General features: G+C 42.0%; 1 protein-coding gene across 10 annotated transcripts in view; it reads right to left on the minus strand.

Annotated features, from left to right (window-relative positions):
* celsr1a (cadherin EGF LAG seven-pass G-type receptor 1a) overlaps positions 1-21388 on the minus strand; it is a 117504-nt gene that overhangs the window by 36411 nt on the left and 59705 nt on the right. For 7 of the 10 annotated variants that reach the window (XM_085137726.1, XM_085137727.1, XM_085137722.1 and 4 more), the window contains exons 7-10: positions 18521-18601; positions 7934-8091; positions 5535-5698; positions 5300-5425 (exon numbers count right to left, since the gene is read on the minus strand). In XM_085137726.1, the coding sequence (XP_084993852.1) occupies positions 5300-5425; positions 5535-5698; positions 7934-8091; positions 18521-18601 (529 nt within the window). The remainder of the gene's footprint in view (positions 1-5299; positions 5426-5534; positions 5699-7933; positions 8092-18520; positions 18602-21388) is intronic. The other 3 variants (XM_085137730.1, XM_085137728.1, XM_085137729.1) reach the window with 1 other exon arrangement.

Here is a 21388-nt window from a genome sequence, read left to right on the forward strand (position 1 = left end):
ACTCATGAACAAATAAAACACTGAAAAAAGCCAAACAATAACATTTTTAGGTTATCTAAGTGACTTCTATATTACGTTTAACCCGAGTAGCGAAACTCCGCGGTGATCTGAAAATGATGTGCCGGGAATTGTGCCATTCTCTGCGGCTCTAGTGACCCTCGAGCTCCCGGTTAGCTATCGAGCTGGTGATTAACAGACGTCTCAGAAAACATCGAAGCACTTTTGCAAATATGCGATATCTTGATAAACCGAGCAGATATTTGACATTTACACTCCCACATTCTCGCCTGAAAATATGTTAAAAGTTTATTTTGTGACCCACAAAGATTAATAAGAGTAATTTTAAAACTTAGTAGCGGCAGCCATTGCCAGAAACTGGAGTTTGGCTGGGCCGCGCTATGAATTTTGGGATATGGTAAGCCACGAAGGACACACCCGACCCATCCTTCAAATTCGGGGGAAAGGATGATGCATTTGTCGGCTGCATTCGGAGGAGTCTACGAATTTGGACAGCCTTCGGCGCGTCGCTGTGACGTAATCAGTCTACAAATGCGGCCTCAGGGGGATGCAGCCCATGAATTTGGACACCCCCATAGTCTACAGCCATGCTATGACGGTGGTCTAAGTGAAATGAATGTTGGTATTCTAATATGTTAACAGAACTAAAAGAAAAAAAATAATTAGCATGCATCTGTTAGCATGCTAATCCATGCTAATTAGTTCTAAAAGTGTTATGTAGGCTAACCCAGAGTTTGACTTAATGGTGCTAGCTAAAATGTCACAGAAAAAGTTAGCCTCTACGGACCATGAGTACCGATCAGAATTGACTTTAAGTCCTAAAACACTTACAGTAGTAGAGTTTAAATACATTAAGATATTTTAGTCTGGACAGCTTCATGTCTGGAGTCACAAGCGGTGTTGGTAGCTGGGCAACATTAAGAGAACCAGATAAAAGCTAGAGATAAAGATAACACCTCAGCTAATACGAGTTGCTGAAATGGACTTGTTGATGGTTTCTATTATATATTTATCTGATAAAAATAGTGAGGTTTGTGAAGTAAAAATCCCATTCATATTCTCCATACAGATTCTTATTATGGTCATTATGCTGTGGATTCAAGACTGTTCACTGTCACTGTTAGCCTCCTAGTAGACACCTACATCACCTTCTCAACTTATCGTATTTACGTGTTTTTCAGAAAACTTACTCTGACCTTTAGGTCAGGGTCACTGAGATTTGACTTTGTCAGAGATTTTTAGTAGATGCTCCTACGGTATCAATTTGAAGCTCCTATGACACCTCGTTCTCCAGTTATTGCATTCTAAAAACAATAATACCCGATCAGCCTTTTAGAACAAAAAACATCTATGTATCTGAGGCATTTTCTGTCTGTGCATTGCACTCCATCTTGTAATCCAAATATGATCACCTCTGGCTGCAGAAGTCATTGCAATTGCTACCGCCATCTTTTATATACAGTCTGTGGAATGATAGTGAATGCACATTAGAGCAATTGAACCAAGTCTATCGACGGGTTAAATTTCTTAAAAAATACACACACACAAAAACAGCAAAGTCCAGTAGTTGGTATCAGAATCAAACAAAACCAAGCCAAGTGGGTGACTACCAGGGAGATTCTGTCTCTTTGTGTCAGTCTAGTCTTGACGATTTTGGCTCCACAGCAACAAAATCTCGCGTTTCTCATGTGGCAGCGAAGTGTGTGAAGCCTCAAACCAAATGTGTCAACAAGCAGCCTAGCAGCCAAAACCTCTTCCCGGCTTGCTATGATCCCGGCCCAGTTCAGATACAGGATACTAGGGCCTGGCACTGACTGGGCGGCTACCTCATAGACGAGAGGGCGAGGATAGGTATTCACACCTTTACACATTGTTTGGAACTCGCCCTGAAGCAAGGATTCAAAGATTCAACTTTTTATATAAGAACACGAGAGGGGTTATGGAGCATTAATAATAATAGCTGTTGGCAGATAGAGATATGGATATCAAGATACCCTTAACAAAACCATTACCTTACACTTTATCATTCAATATTGTTATCCGTGTACTCTGATTACCCATCTATTTACATGTACTTTTTCCATTATAACATAAGCCACTAGTCACATGTTGGCTGAGAAGGCATCAAAGACAGCTATGCAATCAGTAGAGCTGATATCACACAGAAATTTGAAATCTGTTACACTTTATTTCCATCTTCAGTCTGATACTGTGTGTTTACTCTAATGAATTTCCAAGGATGAGTCCTAATTAGCCACTAGTGACCAGTGTTTGTGCCTTAACCCTTTAAGACCTACCATAGAACCAAGTCTGCCAGAGCTTACTTTATATTTTTACATGCTGTAGTGCTGTTTTTGGGAGCATTTCAAGTTGCTATACATCAATACAACTGTTATAGCCCATATTTTAATAATATATATGCATTAAGTCCATAGTAACTACACTAATTGCAAAAAAGTGCAATAAACTACAAAAAAATTTAAAATCGTTTTTGGTTTTTTTACATATATTTCTACTTAGAGAAATTTAAGAGGTTTATCCCTCAAAACTGTAAATACAAAAAATTTGCAAAAAATAGTTTACAACAACAGGAAATTTATTTTGAGTGTCTTCATAGTTTCATTTTTGAGATACACCAATTTTTATATACTGCAGGAAAAACGAAAAACAATCTTATGATGCAAATTTGCAAAGAAAACAGCATGTGCATCAAAATAAACTATTTCCAGCAGTGCAATTCGAGTTCTAAGCATCCCAGAAACTATTCAGAAAAGCATAAAGTCAAACATGGCTTATAAAAAAAACACCAGTATAGGCTTTCAAGGCCTACAAGTAAAAAACTACATTTTCCGCGAAAATGACGTCACTTCTGTTTTTGGGCAGGTAATGACAGACATGTAATCGTTCGCGCTGATGTCTGTTTCAATGTGGGAAGTGTTACGAACAGCTGATCAGATCGGCAAAGCGTGTTTCTGGAATATTATGTTTTTGTTCCTGTAAGCGCTTTTTATGCAATTTTTGCAAAGCTATATGTGGAAGCAAACTGTGACCGAGGACAAGCTGATGGCATAAGATGCAAGTACAACTCCTCTGGTTTCATATGCAAAAAAAGATTATTGCGCTAGATTACGCGAATCTGGTTCTACAGGGATTTAAATAGTTACGCAAAACAGAGTGTGCCGCTCTGACCGGCTTTAAAGGGTTAATGCCTCAGTCTCGTGCACACACAGCCATGCAAATTAGTGGTAGTAGTGAAGTAAACTTTGAGAGGCTTCCAAAAAAAACCTACAATCCAATTTTCCCCATTGGAAGTGTTCAGCTTGACAGTGTTTAGCAACATCTTTAGTCCCGCCCATGGTGCTGATTGGCTAATCATTAATTCCACCACAGCTCTCATTGGACTTTTTAAACTGAAAACCTACCATCACATGTCACCATGCCAGATTAATCAGTAAGAGCACGCAAGATTGAAATTTTCACAGCCCCAGGTGAGTGTGTGTTTATCTTTCATTTCAATCTGTGAGTCTGGGTTTTGATAAGTGACTCAGAGCCAAAGTTTGATCTTTTGTCCGAAAACTCCACACCTAAGGCTGTGGTGAGTGATTCTGGTGAACAGAGGCTGAATGAGTCACGCTGAGTCAAAGAAAATGCTCCTTATCCCATGTGATCCCCCAAACACACACCATTTCCTGGAAATAGGTAAACAAATGTGTACACACACACACACACACACACAGATGAGCAAGCGGACACTTGCACCTTTGGCCAGAAACACGTCTGTCTATAAATGCAATAATATATTTGATTGATTTTGCAAACTCATAAGGAAGCACAATGGATTAGAGATGGCACGATACCACTTTTTTATGTCCGATACCGATACCGATATCATAAATTTGGATATCTGCCGATACCGATATGAATCCGATATAGTGTGTTTTTTAATCAGTAAAACTGTTTTTTTAATATCTTGCTGCTTTTTGTATAAGTTCATACTCAAGTTAAAAAACAACAACAACACTAAAGCTATTCTGTTATACCTGTATGTAAAAAAAGACACACTGCACCCAAAATATTTCATAGATCAGCAACACTGATCAATCTAATAAAGTTAAACCTACTCCATCCTCCCTATTCTGGTATTTTAAAGAGTACTTAGCAGAAATATTAAGCAACCTAACTAATAGGGTTGCAAACTCCCAGCAAAAGAAAATAGGGAACCACCCTCTTCCTCATGATGCTTAATCAATGTAATCAACTTTAATTTGATGCAGGGTGAAAAAAATTCACAGAAATAAATTATTTTTCAAGAATAATTAAATAGATTCAACATCTTTCTTCAACAGAATTGCAGACTGCACAGATGGTACCTTCCCAAAGGAAAAAGTACTACTACTAAAAAGTACTAGGGTATATTAGACTTAACAGTTACTATATACAGTAATGGACTTCTATACATTTTACATCAGATTAAAACTTTGGGTGTAAGATTCAGATAATTATTAAATAATTAAAAGCTAGATATTTTAAATGAGAATAAGAAAGAAAAGTATGTCTTTGTGCCCCCTTTTGCCTGTTCATGCCCTATCGGCCCCCCTGGCTAAACTTTGCTAGATCCGCCCCTGCACAGTTACCAGCCGTCAGCTGCATAGAAAAAGATCCTGGTGTAGAAAGTAATATTAAATAAATTCTAACAACAGCTTATCAAGCTTAATAGTGCTGCTGTTGTTCAGCCGCTGGTTTCCTCTTTCTGGTGAGAAGTGGGCCAAAAACAAAGAAGAGAGACACTCGAGACAGAAAAGCCGATCAGCTGATCATTAAGCAGTTTCAAGATTGAAGTAGCAGAGGGAGGAAGAGAGAAGAGGCAGTTGCTCTATATATCGGTTGTTAAGCTTAACGCGGGAATGCTTTACAAACATTCAGGGATGAACTTACACACTTGCTTTACTTCTCTCTGAGATAACTTCCTCGGAGATGAAATGTTTGCTAGCAGGCTACAAATACACACAGCGCTCTATCATGTGACCACACTGCTCCGGCTCGCCATGTCGCCAAGTTTTGTGAGGTGCTTTTTTGATATTTAATGGATCGGATTACATTTTTTATTTCTCTCCGATATCCGATCCAGTAATTTAGGTCAGTATCGGACCGATACCGATACGTAATATCGGATCGGTCCATCTCTACAATGGATTTATTTTACACTGGATTCCCAAAATCCCCAAACACACTGTCCACTTTTGCTAAAAAACTAACCAAATCACCCACACACATTTCTTACCTTGCTCACAGTTCTTGCCACCGTAACCAGTAGGGCAGTCGCAGATGTAAGTGTTCCACTTGCTGACACACGTGCCTCCGTTTTGACACACACCATTTGTGCAAAAGTCTTTTTTTGCTGGACACCCTGAGCATATAAAAGGAAAAGAAATTTAAGCTTCATTTTTGATGACAGATTTAAAAGTTGGTTCCAGAAATGAGCGAGGATAGAAACGCTGCAGAGGGAACATCTTAACCTTCTGTGGTGCCGTTGTTAGCAATGAAGCTGCCCATGTCGATGGGCTTGCTGTCGATGCGCAAGTTTCTCATGCAGCCTACAAAGTTCCTGTTCCTGACTGGGAAATCCTCTGGCAGGTTGGGAACCCCACCCAGTAACAGCGGCCCTGTCAAGTCCAGTGATCTGCAAGAAAATGCAGACAGACCATGAATGAGACAGATCAAAACTGCAAAATCTTCAAAGTGGGTCTTTTGTGATCTTTTTCACTTACTTTTAATAAATGGAGTTAAAGAGAGTCGTTTTGGCTTTGGTGTTTTAGCTGCTCCCTCATTAACCTTCACTATGATCGGGATTTCTGGTTAAAGGTTATTGTTTTCAAAAGCCGTCACAAAGCAGCAAAAAGGCAACAAGATTTAGCTTACTTGGTCATATATGAAGCCGCTTACACCCAGAGCTTCTGAAACCGTCAAAATCAAAGGCCTAAAGACATTTACGTGGGACATTAAATATGAATTTTGTTCTTACGGTCTAAATCAGCGGATCCCAACCGGACTGGTACCGGCCCGTGAGTCGTTTGGTACCGGGCCGCGAGATTTGAGGCTCGGGTGTGAAATTTATGGTTTTCAGGGTTTTTATCGTTAACTCTGTTTACCCTGGGTCTTTTCCCGTGTTGTAGTTGTGCGTCTTATTTTGAATGAAATATTTCCGCGTTACCATAGCGACCAGAGAGCATTAAGGGGCAGAGAGGAGGATTTCAGGAGGACGCTGCTAATAAAGTTACACAATTACACAGCGAATTCTCGTTTATTATTATATTTACAAAATACCACTGTTTTTGTCTTGGTCGTATCATTTTATTTTGTTGTATTTATCCGCGACACCTTAAAGCCCGTTCTGTGCAAATACTGCCTGACATTAAACCGGTCTGTGGTGCACAAAAGTTTGGGGACCGCTGGTCTAAATAACATCGCCTGGCTGGGAACATGAAGGGCTCAAACCATGAATCTTCTAGACCAGCGGTCCCCAACCTTATTTGCGCCACGGACCGGTTTATGCCCGACAATATTTTCACGGACCGGCCTTTAAGGTGTCGCGGATAAATACATCAAAATAAAACTAGTACCGGTACCGAAAAAAAGAAAATTTATTCATAACACACGTGAAAAGACCCAGGAAAACAGAGTTAACGATAAAAACGATAACAAAATAACACTGAAAACCGATAAAACCCCTGAAAACTATACATTTCACACCTGAGCCTCAACTCTCGCGGCCCGGCACCAAACGACTCACGGACCGGTACCGGTCCGAGGCCCGGGGGTTGGGGACCGCTATGCTAGACGTTCAGCAAATCAGCAGAAATCTGCAGACTTCTTTGAACCAACGTTCAGCCATAAACTTCAGCGCTCTTGGGTGATGTCTTAACAGTTATCTAGAAAGTTCAGATTTTCGTTTTGTTCTTTTATTTAAATACACAAGAATGCAAAAACCACAGTGTCAGACACTCAAAAGCCGGAAGTTCAACTTACAGCTATGATCCAGAATTCATTTGCATGAATATTAATATAAATATGTAGCAGTAGAGTTAATGGGTTTTGATTTTTTTTCTCAAGTATTGAAGGAATCCGTGTTATGGATATTTGTGAAAAGATACCCAGTACAGAGACTCCAGTGTCAATACAGACTTGTAGGATATATTAAACTAGTCTTTAAATCCCAAAGGTTTCTTTTTCCCAGAAATTTACAGCAAGAAATATTGTTGGGAAATCCCACCCAGCACTCCACAGTTGTGTCAGTGGAGTCATGTTTTTCTGCCTCAACAGGACTCACTCTGCAGCTTAAGCCACACTCTGGATTCTGTCAAGACAGCTTCGAAAGTGAAACCTCTCAAGCTCTCGCCACTTTCCACCACATAAGACGCAGCGGTCTAATTATTCCAGCGTGATCAAATTAAAGCATCCTCAAAAACGCCTCTCAGCGTCTGTGACCGGTGCAACAAGTTCCTGAAAGTATGTAAGCTCATTAGCTCCCCTTTGAAGCTTTCTCTCTCGCTCCCTTTCAGTCCCCACCCTCTACAAAGTAAATGGGCCTCAGCATGCAAGCTTTCCAAAAGAAAAGGCACACTGTAAAAATATAAATTGATGAGTGTGTAATAAACACACAGTTAATCCTGTAAAGCCTGCGCTGAGATGAGCTTTTGGTTGTCTGACAGCAGAGAGACCACACGGATGAGCGCGGAGATTAGGAGATAAAAGCGGGAGAAGATGGCAGAATGTGAGTTGTGTAATGAAGGCGATTTGGCGTAGCCCCCGAGGCACAACACATTCCCTCATTAGTCTGACTAGTTTGAGTGAATGTGTGTGGGAAGAGGTCCAGAGAGAAAAGAAAGAAAAGTTGGTGAAAGAGCTTCCCTCTTACTTCTTCTGTCCAATCTGGGTACCCTGCGCGGCGCAGGAGTAGTTCCCAATCTGCTTTCCGAAGCGGATCGCCATGGATATGTCACAATCGTCAATGGCGACCATAGCCACTTTTTCTCCGGACGGTCCAAAAGGGTTCCCCACGCTCACCATTTTAGGCTGAAACACAGAATGAAACACAGATCACGATGATTCATCGGCATTTAAGAATGATAGTGGGGATTCGAGAGTTCCCACTAACTGTATCTTATTCCCTGCGTGAGGGTGCTTTGTTACAGTAAATTACCTCAGCTGACTGAATTTGGTTAAAACGTTTAATGCTCGATTTCTTTCTTTGTTTCTTTTCACACAATGTTAGAAATCTGGCAGGATCGGCGCGGGTCAGCGCTACACAAACAACGTCGAGCTGACTTTAGCGGCGGCGCTCAGGCCTCTCTGGGCTTAAGGTGACAAAAAAGCCCATTGTGCATTAGCTCGCACCTAATGATTACAAAGTAGCCTAATTCTTCCATCAAGGCCCGTGGCCGGCGAGGCTGATCTTAGAAAATGTGGCTCGGCTTAGAAAATCAGGCCACAAAATCGCTTTCGAGTTTCTAATATCGAACCTGAGAGCAAAGTTCAATGGAGCATTTCCTTAACAATAGCAGCTTTGGAACAGGAGCAGAGTTAAAACCCAAAAGAGGAAGAAAAAGGAAGTGCATTCACGTTTAAAGCTGAGATTTATTTCAAATTCTTTACAAATGAAGCACTCGTATTTTCTTGTCTTGCGTTGAGTGCCTTACAGCAGATGGAGTCATAAGTTATGTCACTCTGCTATCTCTACTAGGGTTATGCTATATTTCTGCAGTGCATAAAGACGGCGGCACTGAAGCTCTGAGATCTGATCGTGGAGCTGTGTTTATACAAAGTTTACATAAGGCTGACAGGCTGAACAATAGCAAGAGAGGCTTTCTAACCACTTAGCAATAGAGGTGGGAATCAGAGAAACTACACCGAAGCGGCTGAAACATTCGGGGAACTGAAGGAGAGCAAAACACCCCCTCAAAACTCTGAGAGCAGGGATCAAGTATTTATTCTCAACACTGTGGTATCAGGGTTTACGTTATGGTTACGTATGACTCTGCATTATTTTAAGATGAAAAATGAATGCAATAGAAGAGATGAGGAGGCACAGATAGAAAGAAAATGTGTGTGTGTGTATTCTCTGCTACATTAATCGGTGTAGAGTAATGAGATACTGGTGGGGCTGATACAGGAAACATAAGAAGAACACAGAGGGGGGAAAATGGCAAAGGACAAAAAAAAGGAAGTCCAGAGAAAAGAGACAAAAGAGAAAATGGCAGACGGGCAAAAACTGAGCTGCACTGTCTTCTATTTTGGCTCAGGTGGGCTCCGGTCCAGGCATAACTCAAACCCACAGGGAGGGTTTTTTTGATCAGGGCCACTCCCTTCAAAATGCCCCATTTCCACAGATTCTACAAAACACACTTTCACACTTTCAATAAGAAAAACAGGAAGCATGGCACGTCTGACACCGCTGCTGTTTTCTTTCTCTTTCACGTGTAATCTCATTTGTACAGGCTTTAGGTGGAAACGTCGTGCACACACACACACAGAGACACAGACAGATAAACAGCTGAGTGCAGGCAGAAAGCACGAGGCCTTATCGGGCGTATCGGGCACGGTTGAGCAAGGCATCATGGATGAATTCTCTCGTTTTTGCCCGTCTAGGATTCATAGAGTGAATCGATATGAACGAACAGTGAAAACGACATCAAAATTCTCCAGAGTCCAAGGACGTGTCTTAACAGGTTTTACAACCTTTTCTCCACACAACAAGCAGCAACTTTAACGTCTGAAAAATGAACATGAAAAACGAGCACATGTGCCAAAAAATGGAGACAGCGGTTCCTTGATTGGCCGCTTGGATCTGGCCAATTTAACAGCAAAATAAACACGTTCACAGCCTGCTGCAACAAACTCTTGTTTGTGGCTACTTTTCCCATGAAAACCAGTGAAATAATCTTGTCAAATCTGACCGTCACTTCAGTTCGTTGACTTTAAAACAAGGCTGTTGCCTTCAGGTTTCTAAATTTGAGCCTCTGGGTGACAACAGACTGGGTGGATGCTACCACATGATTAAATTCTCCCCTCCCAAATAATTCCTCAAACAGCTTGAGCCGAGTCTGAAACCCGAATCACAAAAATGTAAGACCAAGAGGAAAATATGTGACTGAAATCGTGGGTCCTGCTTTTGTTCCTCACCGTCTGAACAAAACCCAGGCTCACTAAGCTCACTGTAGGCAGGTGACACCCCACAAACTCCAAATATGAACCTCTAGCTGGATGAGCGCGATTCTTTATCGCTGAAAATCTTCAAATGTCAACGTCATTAGTAAGTCGGACTGTTCCTCCTGAGCGGACATGTCGGCAGGCCGTGATGAGACGCTGCACTTTGGGAAACCTGCTTCATAGCACCACTCAGATGAAGGAGTTAAGACACAAAGTACGTGCTTGACAGGCTCGTGGCAGATTTGACCCTGATAATAACGAGGACCTTTACTGCTTAACCCCGCTGTGAAATATGCACAAAAATGTCCCCTGTGGGCCATTTGTGATTAGGGGCACCACTGGACTCCAGAGGAAAATAAGAGCAACATGTGGCTTTCTAAGCTGTAGAACAGGGTTGTCAAACATAAGGCATGGGGGCCAGAATTGGCCAGGTGAAAACTCCAATCCGGCCCACTGGACAAATTTGGAAAATATGAAGGAAGAGATAAATTTGGGGCTTTTAACTAGATTTTACAACTTTTCTTACTCCACCATGGCCATTCATTTCACACCAATGTAATTAAGGAATAGAGAAACAATTAAATAGCAGGGTTTTTTCCAGTGATGATACTGCACTTCCTTTTCTTATACTGAGATATTTCAGGGATCAAATGTGTCATTAAAAATCTTTACATTGACACAAGGGCAAGTTTCACTGGTCCGGCCCACTTAAGATCAAAGTGGGCTCTATGATGAGAAATGAGTTTGACACAGAAAGTGTTAGCACAGTGTTAGAGGAAGCTAAACAGACCTAGGTTTAAATGATCCACATACACAAAGATTTTTAGATCTGGACCTTTATAAATTTTAGAGTTGATCGCATCCAGATTTGATCAAAAATAAAAAAATAAATTAAAAAATCAAGGAAGGAGAAGTAGAAATGATCCGCTTTCTTCCCTCGAGCACTTTAGATAAAATGAGATTAAAAAAAAGAAACTAATGATTAACCAATGTAAATATGAGCAAGCGTGGGAGTAGTGCTGGAGAAAAGCCTTTAAAAGGGTGAAACAGAAGGTTCTTGACCTGCAGCTACTCTGATTAACGTCTTATCAGCATCTCTTTAGATTTCAGTGGATGGTGAAATAAAAGCAGGGAAAATACAACAAAGCTGGGAGGAGGAGGAGGAGAAGGAGAAGAAGAAGAAGAAGAAGGAGGAGATGAAGAAGAAGAAGAAGAAGGAGGAGGAGATGAAGAAGAAGGAGGAGGAGATGAAGAAGAAGAAGAAGGAGGAGGAGATGAAGAAGAAGAAGAAGAAGAAGGAGGAGGAGATGAAGAAGAAGAAGAAGAAGAAGGAGGAGGAGATGAAGAAGAAGAAGAAGAAGGAGGAGGAGGAGATGAAGAAGAAGAAGGAGGAGGAGATGAAGAAGAAGAAGAAGAAGGAGAAGAAGGAGGAGATGAAGAAGAAGAAGAAGAAGGAGGAGGAGATGATGAAGAAGAAGAAGAAGAAGGAGGAGGAGATGAAGAAGAAGAAGGAGGAGGAGGAGGAGATGAAGAAGAAGAAGGAGGAGGAGGAGATGAAGAAGAAGAAGGAGGAGATGAAGAAGAAGAAGGAGGAGATGAAGAAGAAGAAGGAGGAGATGAAGAAGAAGAAGGAGGAGATGAAGAAGAAGAAGGAGGAGATGAAGAAGAAGAAGGAGGAGGAGGAGGAGGAGGAGGAGGAGAAGAAGAAGGAGGAGGAGGAGAAGGAGGAGGAGGAGGAGAAGGAGAAGGAGGAGGAGGAGGAGGAGAAGGAGAAGAAGGAGAAGGAGAGGAAGGAGAAGGAGAAGAAGGAGAAGAAGGAGAAGAAGGAGAAGGAGGAGAAGGAGAAGAAGGAGAAGGAGGAGGAGGAGAAGGAGAAGAAGGAGAAGAAGGAGAAGGAGGAGAAGGAGAAGAAGAAGGAGGAGGAGGAGAAGAAGGAGAAGGAGGAGAAGGAGAAGAAGAAGAAGGAAGAGGAGGAGAAGAAGGAGAAGAAGGAGAAGAAGGAGAAGGAGGAGAAGAAGAAGAAGGAGAAGGAGAAGGAGAAGAAGAAGAAACTGGACTCTTGCAGCTGTTACAGGTGCTGATCACACAGTAAACTCACATGGTATAATGTACACTACATTTACTTGGAGTGTGTGTGTGTGTGTGTGTGTGTGTGTGTGTGTGTGATACTGAGAGCATAAAGAAACATCGACACACACAGAGTCAAAGTGTACGTGTCTTAATACGTGACTGTTTTTGTCACTGTGTAATGCAAACTTGCAGCTAAAACTAAGACTCTGCTAATTCATGTAAAGCTGATCACGAGCTAAAGATATGGGTCAGCGATGCATACTGTGTGTGTGATGTGTAAGCATAGTTCAGAGTCTAAGGTTTAAACGAGGCCAAGCAGAAAGAGTGAACGAACGTTGGTCGTGTATCCCAGAGATATCAAAAACATCCGTTTTTGTTAACAGAGCTTTGAGCAACAAGACTGTTTCCGGATCACCAGAAATTCCTTTAAATAAACATATTTTCCTATATTCTGCTGAATAAGACTTCAGACTTCACTGATTGCTCCAGAAGCAGCAGACTCGGGGCTGACAAAGGCCCCACAAGTCAGCCACTCGCCATAAACTCCCACGCTCAAGCACCAGATGTTGGTTTCCGTAGCCATCTTTGGTGATTGGATGATGAATGTGATGACAAGGGTGTGGATCTGCACGCTCATTGGCTAAAGATTTTAAAGACTTTAACCCTGTCCTTGGATTGACCATAAATTTAAAAAAATGTAATTAGGATTGCATTCAATATGAAGTCTTCTATAAAAGTCATTAAGAGGATGCAGTTTGGGCCCCACTATAGCTCACCGTGCACTGAAGGGCGGAGTCCTTACTGGAGTCTGCCCTGGGCCGCCATATGTGGCACCCACCCCTCCAATAACACACACACACACACTTCTGTCCCCACCTTCTGCTCAGCACTGTCGCCCAGTAAACTAACGGACAGTTTACATTTTTGTGTATTCACTTTTCAGACCCAGAAGTTACATCTATCTTTTACCGTGTCTATGGATGTATCTGTGGATCCCAACTGGCAGAGTCGTCATGTCTGTATGGCATAAACAGCCCAACATCTGATCAAAAATAGTCTAGTAGTTGCGCCGAAGTCTGTCATCTGTCAAAGTTTTAGAGTTTACGCAGATGCAAAATCAGTTTGTGCCGCTACTACTTTTGTTTTTATGAATTCCCATTTAAATTACTGTAAAATGTTGCAATGTCTATAACTGAACACTAAGTGTGCTTAGCTTCAAACATGAGCTGTTTCAGGCTTCTCTCTGACCCCTTCTTTTAAAGTGCACTTGGCCCTCGCTTTGAGGGGCCCCATGAGAGGCTCTCATTTACCTTCCGCCTGACTCGGGCCGTTGAAGATTCCCTCTCTCTAAGGTGTCGTCTCCAGGGGTGATGGGCTTGCTGCAGCCATGGCAACGCACTTGATCCCCACAGCTTGCCACAAAGACGAGGAGGGCGGAGGGCGTGAGGTGATTGGCCGAAAACCCGCGTTGCGCGAGCACACGCACGGATACACACAAAGTTCTAGCTTTGAAAAGCAGAAAACGTGTACACTGTGTGTGTGTGTGTGTGTGTGTGTGTGAGGGGGACACTTTCAAGCCCACACACCGTTTTCCTCCCACCAACACAGACGCACACACTGACAACTCCATTATTACGCGCCTGTCTGTCAAAGCCGACATGATAACTTAGCCAGCCCCGCGGCCGGGATAAAGAGCAATGCTGCACAGACTACATGTAGCTCAATGACTGACCCAGAAAACACCTTAAACACTGTCACAATGAGCAACAAGCAGCCTGTGTGTGTGTGTGTGTGTGTGTGTGTGTGTGTGTGTGTGTGTGTGTGTGTGTGTGTGGGTGTGTGGAGTGGGCGGGACAGAAGTGGTGATTATGCCCTTGTTCACGGATGTGCTCGGGGAGTATGGAAAGGATGTCTGTAGAATGCGTTTACAGGCGTGCACATTGAATGAGCGAGTGGAGAGCTCATGCGTGCGGGAGCGATGCAGGAAGCGGCGAGCGGCGCTGCAAACGTCCACATAGTTCACTGGGATCATAAAGGAAGGAGAGCGCGCAGTCTTTTATTTTATTTGCAGTCGCCTGAGGAAACGCCATTGTTACTCTGATGACTGGATGAAAATGGATGCCTGAAAATGTGCGCTTGATGGTTTTTGGTGCTTGCGGTTAAACTGTGCAAACTACAAAATAGGACCAAGCGTGTTTTTATTTTCATAAAGTAGCCGCTGGTTTTAATCAAGGAAAAGGCTGGAGCCAAAATAAAGACGGGCACAGAACCAAAACCAACTCTGGTGTTTGTGAGTGAAGTGAAGTGAAGTGATTTTCGATCATGTCACGCACGGGCTCGAGTATCCCACCTCTTCTCTGGCAGCAACAAACTCTATCATGTCCACATTACCTCACCTGCCCTGTGGCTGTGTAAACCTAGAAGTGTGAACACACACACACTTTACACGAGGCTACAATGTACCATGTTCAAGAATATATGTTACTACCATCCCCATCGTCTCGCGGCTTCGATCTATCTGTCAGCGTAACAGACGGACAGCAGCCATTGTTGGCTCGAGGCTTTCAAGACGCACAACCAACATGCAGACGACACATAAGCGGACGCAAGAGTAACTTTATCCTGTTTGGACCCTCTCGAGAAAATTCCTTCCCCCTCGTTGGCAAAGTCAAACAGCCGGTATGCTGACATCAATGGCATTACCTTCTGAATGATGCGTTTTATCTGCGTGTTGTAATGCTTGAGGTATGTCAAAGGCGCCTTTTGTCTGCCTCTTTGTCAGCAAGCTAATGCAAAACTACTACAACTGGAATCGTGAAATTTCTGGTGGAGGATGGAGGATGGGCAAAAGGAGAACCTGAGGAAATTTTGGCACAAATCTTGATCACTTTTTATTTTTTAAAGTTGACCTTGGTGGAAGCACGGTTCATAGGCAGGCTTTGGCTCTTTGTTTTCTTTTGCTTAATTAATAATAATAAACTTTTGCTCTTCTTTTACATTACTTACTTAGATACACAACTTTAGGACTCTACATATCCAATTAGTAAAAATCCTATTTTTTGTTGCATCTTCAACCAGACTTTGGCTAATTATGATCATGTGACACAGAGGTCTGAATCTGGCCTCTGAGGTAGGAGCTGCTGCTGCACAGTGACCATCTAATTGTTGTCTAAAGGGCCTCGCAGAGCTCACAGCATAAAGCGATTAAGGATCATCAGGGTTGATGCTAATGTTTTGCAGGAAAAAAACCTAATGGTGCACTAAAAGCCGGATCTGACGGGGATCACAGACGAGATAAAGAGACGCAGGGAGAAGAATGAGGAGGCTGAGAGGCAAGACAGGAGGAGGAGAATATTTTACTGCAGGGAGGGCAGAGCAGCTATAAACTGTGTGGATTTTCTCTTTCTCTCTTTCTACTTTTATGCCCACCTCCCCACAAAAAAATTCCACTGAATCATTGTCTTTTGCACAGTTAATAAGAGGTTTAGGTCATGCTAGGTGAGGTGTGTGAAATTTCCTCCCCTTAGTAAAACCCACACACACACATACACATAATATTTCACATCGCAGCAGAGTTAGGAAGGAATGTCAAAAATTGATGAAGGTGCAAAAAAAGCAGACATAAGACAGAAAGGCGTAGTTACTGTATCTCCACAGTCCAAAACACACAATCCACTGTTCCTACTGACCGCTAACTCTGCACAAAACAAACCCAACCCAATAAACTGCAAATGTACTGCATTCATCTAACTTCTCACTACTATTTCATTCTGAGGGCAAATCTTTGAGCGACACAACAGGTGATTAATGATAGCATTTGAAGTTAGATGACAATCTAAACAGAAGCGTGCAAGCTCATGATGATATTTACCATCTGTTATCATTACCAGAGCCTAAGCCTAAAGTTTAGACCTGCCACTCTGATGTTGCCAAGGAAAACACAGCCACTGCTCAGTGGGTGTCTACCCACCTGTTTGTCTGTCTGCCTGCCTAGACTCGAGCGTGTTTATTTCACCTGAGTGAATGCTTATATAGGAAGGCAATGAGAACTGACAGATGATGAGCAACAGCGCTGTAACTGTGTCCTTTCTGCTTATGCACTGTTTAGGTATTTGTAAGTAGTAGACTCTCCAGGCAAGCGGAGCAGTGAAGCAGAAAAAGATACAAGTGCTGCATGAGGAGACTCCCTTAGCCCTGGGCAGTATGTTTCTGAGTATTAATCATAAAACTGAATATCATGACAATGTTAGTGCCTACCAAAACTACAAAGCAAAAACCTTTTAATCAGATGTTACACATAAAAATGAACTCCTAAAAAAACCTGACATTGACTTTATTTACTTACTTGAGTATTTTTATACCAACTTGTGCTAAATATTATTGAGAAAAGAAGAAAAGAGGCTCAATACATAAAGCTAGACTGAACCATGGAAAGACATGAGCGTACGCATCAACTGTACCGTGTGAGTTTACAGCTGCAGAAGCATAGATTGCATTTTAAAGATGGCCGTTCCCATGACGATGTCAACCACCAGTTTCTAAAATCCACATGTTGAAGCTTCAACTTTAACCTCAGTGTGGTTTGAAACCTTAACTTTAAACCCATGTTGGGTGTTTTGGAGCTTGGTGTTAGCATATTTACTAAAATACCAGCTAACGCTAATCAAGGTTAGCTAGCTTTAGCCACAAACTGTGTGGGTTCAAAACAGATGATTTCTAGTTCAACCTAAGTATTATACTAATAAAATGCAAGAATGCACTCACCTAAACTGAAGTACAAACTGAAGGCACACTATTTGTCAGGTAATTCCATCAAAAGTCTTTTAAGAAGACAGCCTTCAGTGACTTGAATTAGTGGATATGAAGCCTTTAGGCAGCATACCGATCACCCTACAAAGAAAACAAGCTCCTAATTTGAAGCTTCAACAAAACCTAAACAGGTATAGAATTTGTTTATAAGTCCTTATGTTTATAAGTTCCTGTGTTTTATGAAATGAAAATGTTTTGGACCTGGGTGTGCGTGTTGATCATTTTTTGAGTATTTTGGAGCCAAGTGGCCACTGGAGGAAGCACAATATTTGGTACTTAAGTCTTAATTTTTCATCCCTTGAGATTTAAGTTTTCTAGTCTGAAGTTTCCAGGTCTGAAAAATGACACAAGCAGAACTCATTTAAATAGTCAGGAAATGGCAACTGCTTAAAAATGAACTGAAAGTCTAACTAGACAGTCTTCTACAGTTTCCGGCAGCTCCACTTAGAGGTCGAGTGGATCATCTCCCTGTATTTTACCTTGTCCATAGCATCCTCTTATGTCACACCTACGCTCTGCACGTTCTCCTTCACTACATGAATATTCTCTTTGGTCTTCCTCTTTTCCTTCTGCCTGGCAGCTCCAGCTTCAACATCATTCGTCCAATATAGCCACCATCCATCGCCTCTCTAACTTTGTGTCTAGCCTGAGCTGTCCTCTTCCACCATGCCAACCTTCAGCTTGGCCTCCTGTGTTTTATAAGAAAATGACCCAACTTCTCACCAGATTTATGACCCCATTAAATGCTGTATACACGCTTTATGGGGTAACCTTGTGACTGAGAAGTCACTAGTGTCTGTGGATGCAATTCCCTCATTTTCTTCAGATCCATCCTTTTTTTGACATCCAATTTTTAAAAAACAAGGTGCCGATGGCCTCAATGTTCAGTTCAAGTCTTCACAAACTGATGCATGACATACATTAGCTAACTTATTTATAGAGTGTTGAAAGAACACTGTGGAGCAATGTTATGACTCGTGGGTCCCCCTTGTGTTTATGGACAAACACAGGGATGGCGTAATAATCATCCCTTCCACCAGTGACACATTGTTATTGGCACGTTGCGGTAATATCATGCAAAGAAGCAAGTGTCCACAAAAGCAGTGAAGAAGCAGACCGCTAACAAACATGTAAAAATGTTACAATTTAACTAAATATTAGAAGAAAAAAATGGTCTTAAAAGTGATGCATGACTTCATAAAGAAGTCTAACAGGAAAGCCAGGTCAAAGCCTTCAACAGCCGAACAACCAAAACCACACCATCTACGACAGCATTTTCTACAGTGGAGACTAGACCAGAGCCAAGTGACAGAGTTAGTCCAGTGGACTGTACTAGAAGCAGAGTGTTGACTAAATGAGACCCAGGCGAAGGGGAAAAAAAGCCCAGTTGGGGACTAAGCTAGAGGTCAGAGGTTACCTCCTTCTTATTGAGCTCCAGCCAGGCGGTATAGAGAGGGAGCCGCAGAGCTCCGCTGGAGTCCACCAGACTCCACCCGTCCTGGGAGAGAGACACCGTGAGAGAGAGACACTGCATTAGACCTGCAGCTCACAGCCAAGCCTCATCAGCATGCGTGCATGCTCTTTACTCACGTGAACGTGTAATTAGTGCATTTTTTGTGATTCTTTTTATACTTTTTGCTTCTTTTGTATGTGCAGATTAATTTCGTCTTTTCATTAAGAAAAGTAATAAATTATGAAAAAAAAAATCAAAAGTACTGTGACGGAGTCCGTCTGAATCTTTGTTCCCATCAGCACAACAACAGCGCTGCACGCGAGATGCCTTCATGCTCCGCGGTTACATTCGCCACCGACCAATTTGCCAACAATAACGACATCCTTCTTGCCCACTTCAAAAACACCTCTCCCACCACCTCGCACAATAGGCTACAAGTCACGCACTGCCGCCTTTGGACAAGAGCGACTGTGGCAGATTTACGTCACGCTGTGAAATGCAACGCTGTGTGAAGAACAGGTGAAATTTACAGCAGGAAAAAAACAGTAGAAACATTCAAACACGTGAACGCCCCGAAACCCGGCTACCAGCACGTCGACAAAGCCAGTAACACAACAGCGACACAAGAACATGTGCAGCACTATGTGATGATTACAGTAAGTTAGTAAAAAGTGATCATGAATAATTAAAATCAATATTTTTCCTCTGAGGGGTGTAGGTTTACCTACAATGTTTGAACATGAACATGTTGCTGTATTGTATTACAGTTGGTAAAATAGCCGCTAAAGGTAGCTAAAGGCACTGTGTGTGTTTATGTGTGATGATAACCTCAACTGTCTAAGGTCTGTGGAAACATACATCAAGAAGAACAAAGAACAACATGGCCTCTTCCTCTGAAAACACACCCTGACTGGGAATGCAGAGTCTGGGGCTTCACCTTAAAAAACAGAACTACTTAACCTTTTTTAAAAACACTTAGTAAAGACAACACACAAAACCTTCACCCATGTCTGTGCAGGAACACGAGATCTGGCAGTTTAACACCATAGCACACACAGACACAATGAGCCCTGTGCCCTTCATCTGCAGCAAACACTCACGCAGAAGTGTGTGAGTGAGCGTGACACAGTTAAACACCTAAAAAGGAATGCGTGCCACTCTGTTGTGCGACGGCCATCCGGGCAAGTTGATGTAAAACTGCAACTAAAGGATGATGGATGACTGCTTCAAAACCACTGTCGGGCTCTTTGCAGGGTATCTTAAAAACAGTTATCCACTGAGCGCCTGTACGTAAGGCTGCGCATGTGTGTGTGTGTGTGTGTGTGTGAGTTCACGCTGCAAACCCAAATAAATCCTGAAACATCAACAAAGAGATGGATAGAAGCACGAAGACGAGGGTAAGAGTGTGTTTATTTTACAGCACAGACTGAGATAAGTGTTTGGATCCACTCTTCTGGTGACGAAAAGCGAGACAAAGCAAAAATCTGCATTAATATGTTTGTATTTGGTCTTTATTTACAGAGACTATCACCAGGAGCCACCAATATTTTACCCTCTGAGAACTAATAAAATTTCGGTATGCATGTTTTTTGAAAAAAGTTGGGATGCCGTGCAAAATGTAACTAAAAGTCAATTAAACTGACAGAATATGGAATGGATGGGAGCATATAATGCTATAAACCTGTGTGCACCTTTCACCACTGACGGTATACACCAATTATATAAGCTTCCAACTAAATAAATTAGGCACTAATGTACCCCCATACCACCAGAGATGCAGGGTTTTCGACTGAGCGCTGACAACAAGCAGGATGGTCCCTGTTCTCTGTATGTTTTCCAGAAATAATAAATTTCTAATTTCCACAGATCAGTTTTTCAATTTTGCCTCAGTCTGTTTTAAATGAGAGTTGGCCCAGAAAAGATTGCAGGGTTTCTTTCTTTGCAAGATAGAGCTTTAACCTACATTTGTAGATGACACGGTAAACAGTGATTTCTGGAAGTGTTGCTGAGTCCATGCAGCGATTTCAACCCTGGAATCATCACCTTGATGATCACAGGGATCTAACACTGACTTACGCACAGAGATTTCTCCAGATTTTCTGTCTTTTCATAAATTTATGTAATGTGGATGATGCTATGAATACAGTTTTCACGATTTTAAACTGAGTAGCATTATTCTGAAGTTCTTCTACAATTTGTAGGCATAGTTTTTTTGCATATTGGTAAACCTCTGCTTATCTTTGCATCTGAAAAACTCTGCCTCTCTAAGATTCTCTTTTTATACCCAGTCGTGTAACTGATCTGTTACCAGTTAACCTAATTGTTTTAAAACCGTTCCTGCAGCTCTTTGTTTTACTTTTCCAACGTTTTCTTACCCTTGTTTCAATGTTTTTGAGCTGTTTTGAGAATATTTTGACAATAATTGCTACGTACATATTGTTTAACAGATAACCGATTACTTAACCGAGCTGAAAAACAAGCAGAGTGAAAATCAACTTTGTTCAATTTAAGATTTTTTTTAAATATCAAAGAAAGCCTGTCAGTAGGGGTGAGTAACAGGTCTTTAATTAACCGAGAGGTTCAGTCCTGCAGAGGTGGAATGCAAAAACACACACACAGCGTATTAAAAAACATTTCACACTATGCTGTGAAGCAATTTGCACTTATGCTCTGATGATTAAAACGCCGCCACACAAGCAACCTCGGTGAGACCGAGGGAAGAACAGCAAAGGCAAAAGTAAGAGTGAGCTTATGGTACTCGCTAAGCCTGTCTGGGAATGCTGTCTGCACACCCTAACTGCAATTATCACAGCCAATATTAGCCGGCACGAT

The sequence above is a fragment of the Neolamprologus multifasciatus genome, chromosome 17 (assembly GCF_963576455.1).
Source record: "Neolamprologus multifasciatus chromosome 17, fNeoMul1.2, whole genome shotgun sequence".
In the NCBI taxonomy this organism is placed as follows: Eukaryota; Metazoa; Chordata; class Actinopteri; order Cichliformes; family Cichlidae; genus Neolamprologus; species Neolamprologus multifasciatus.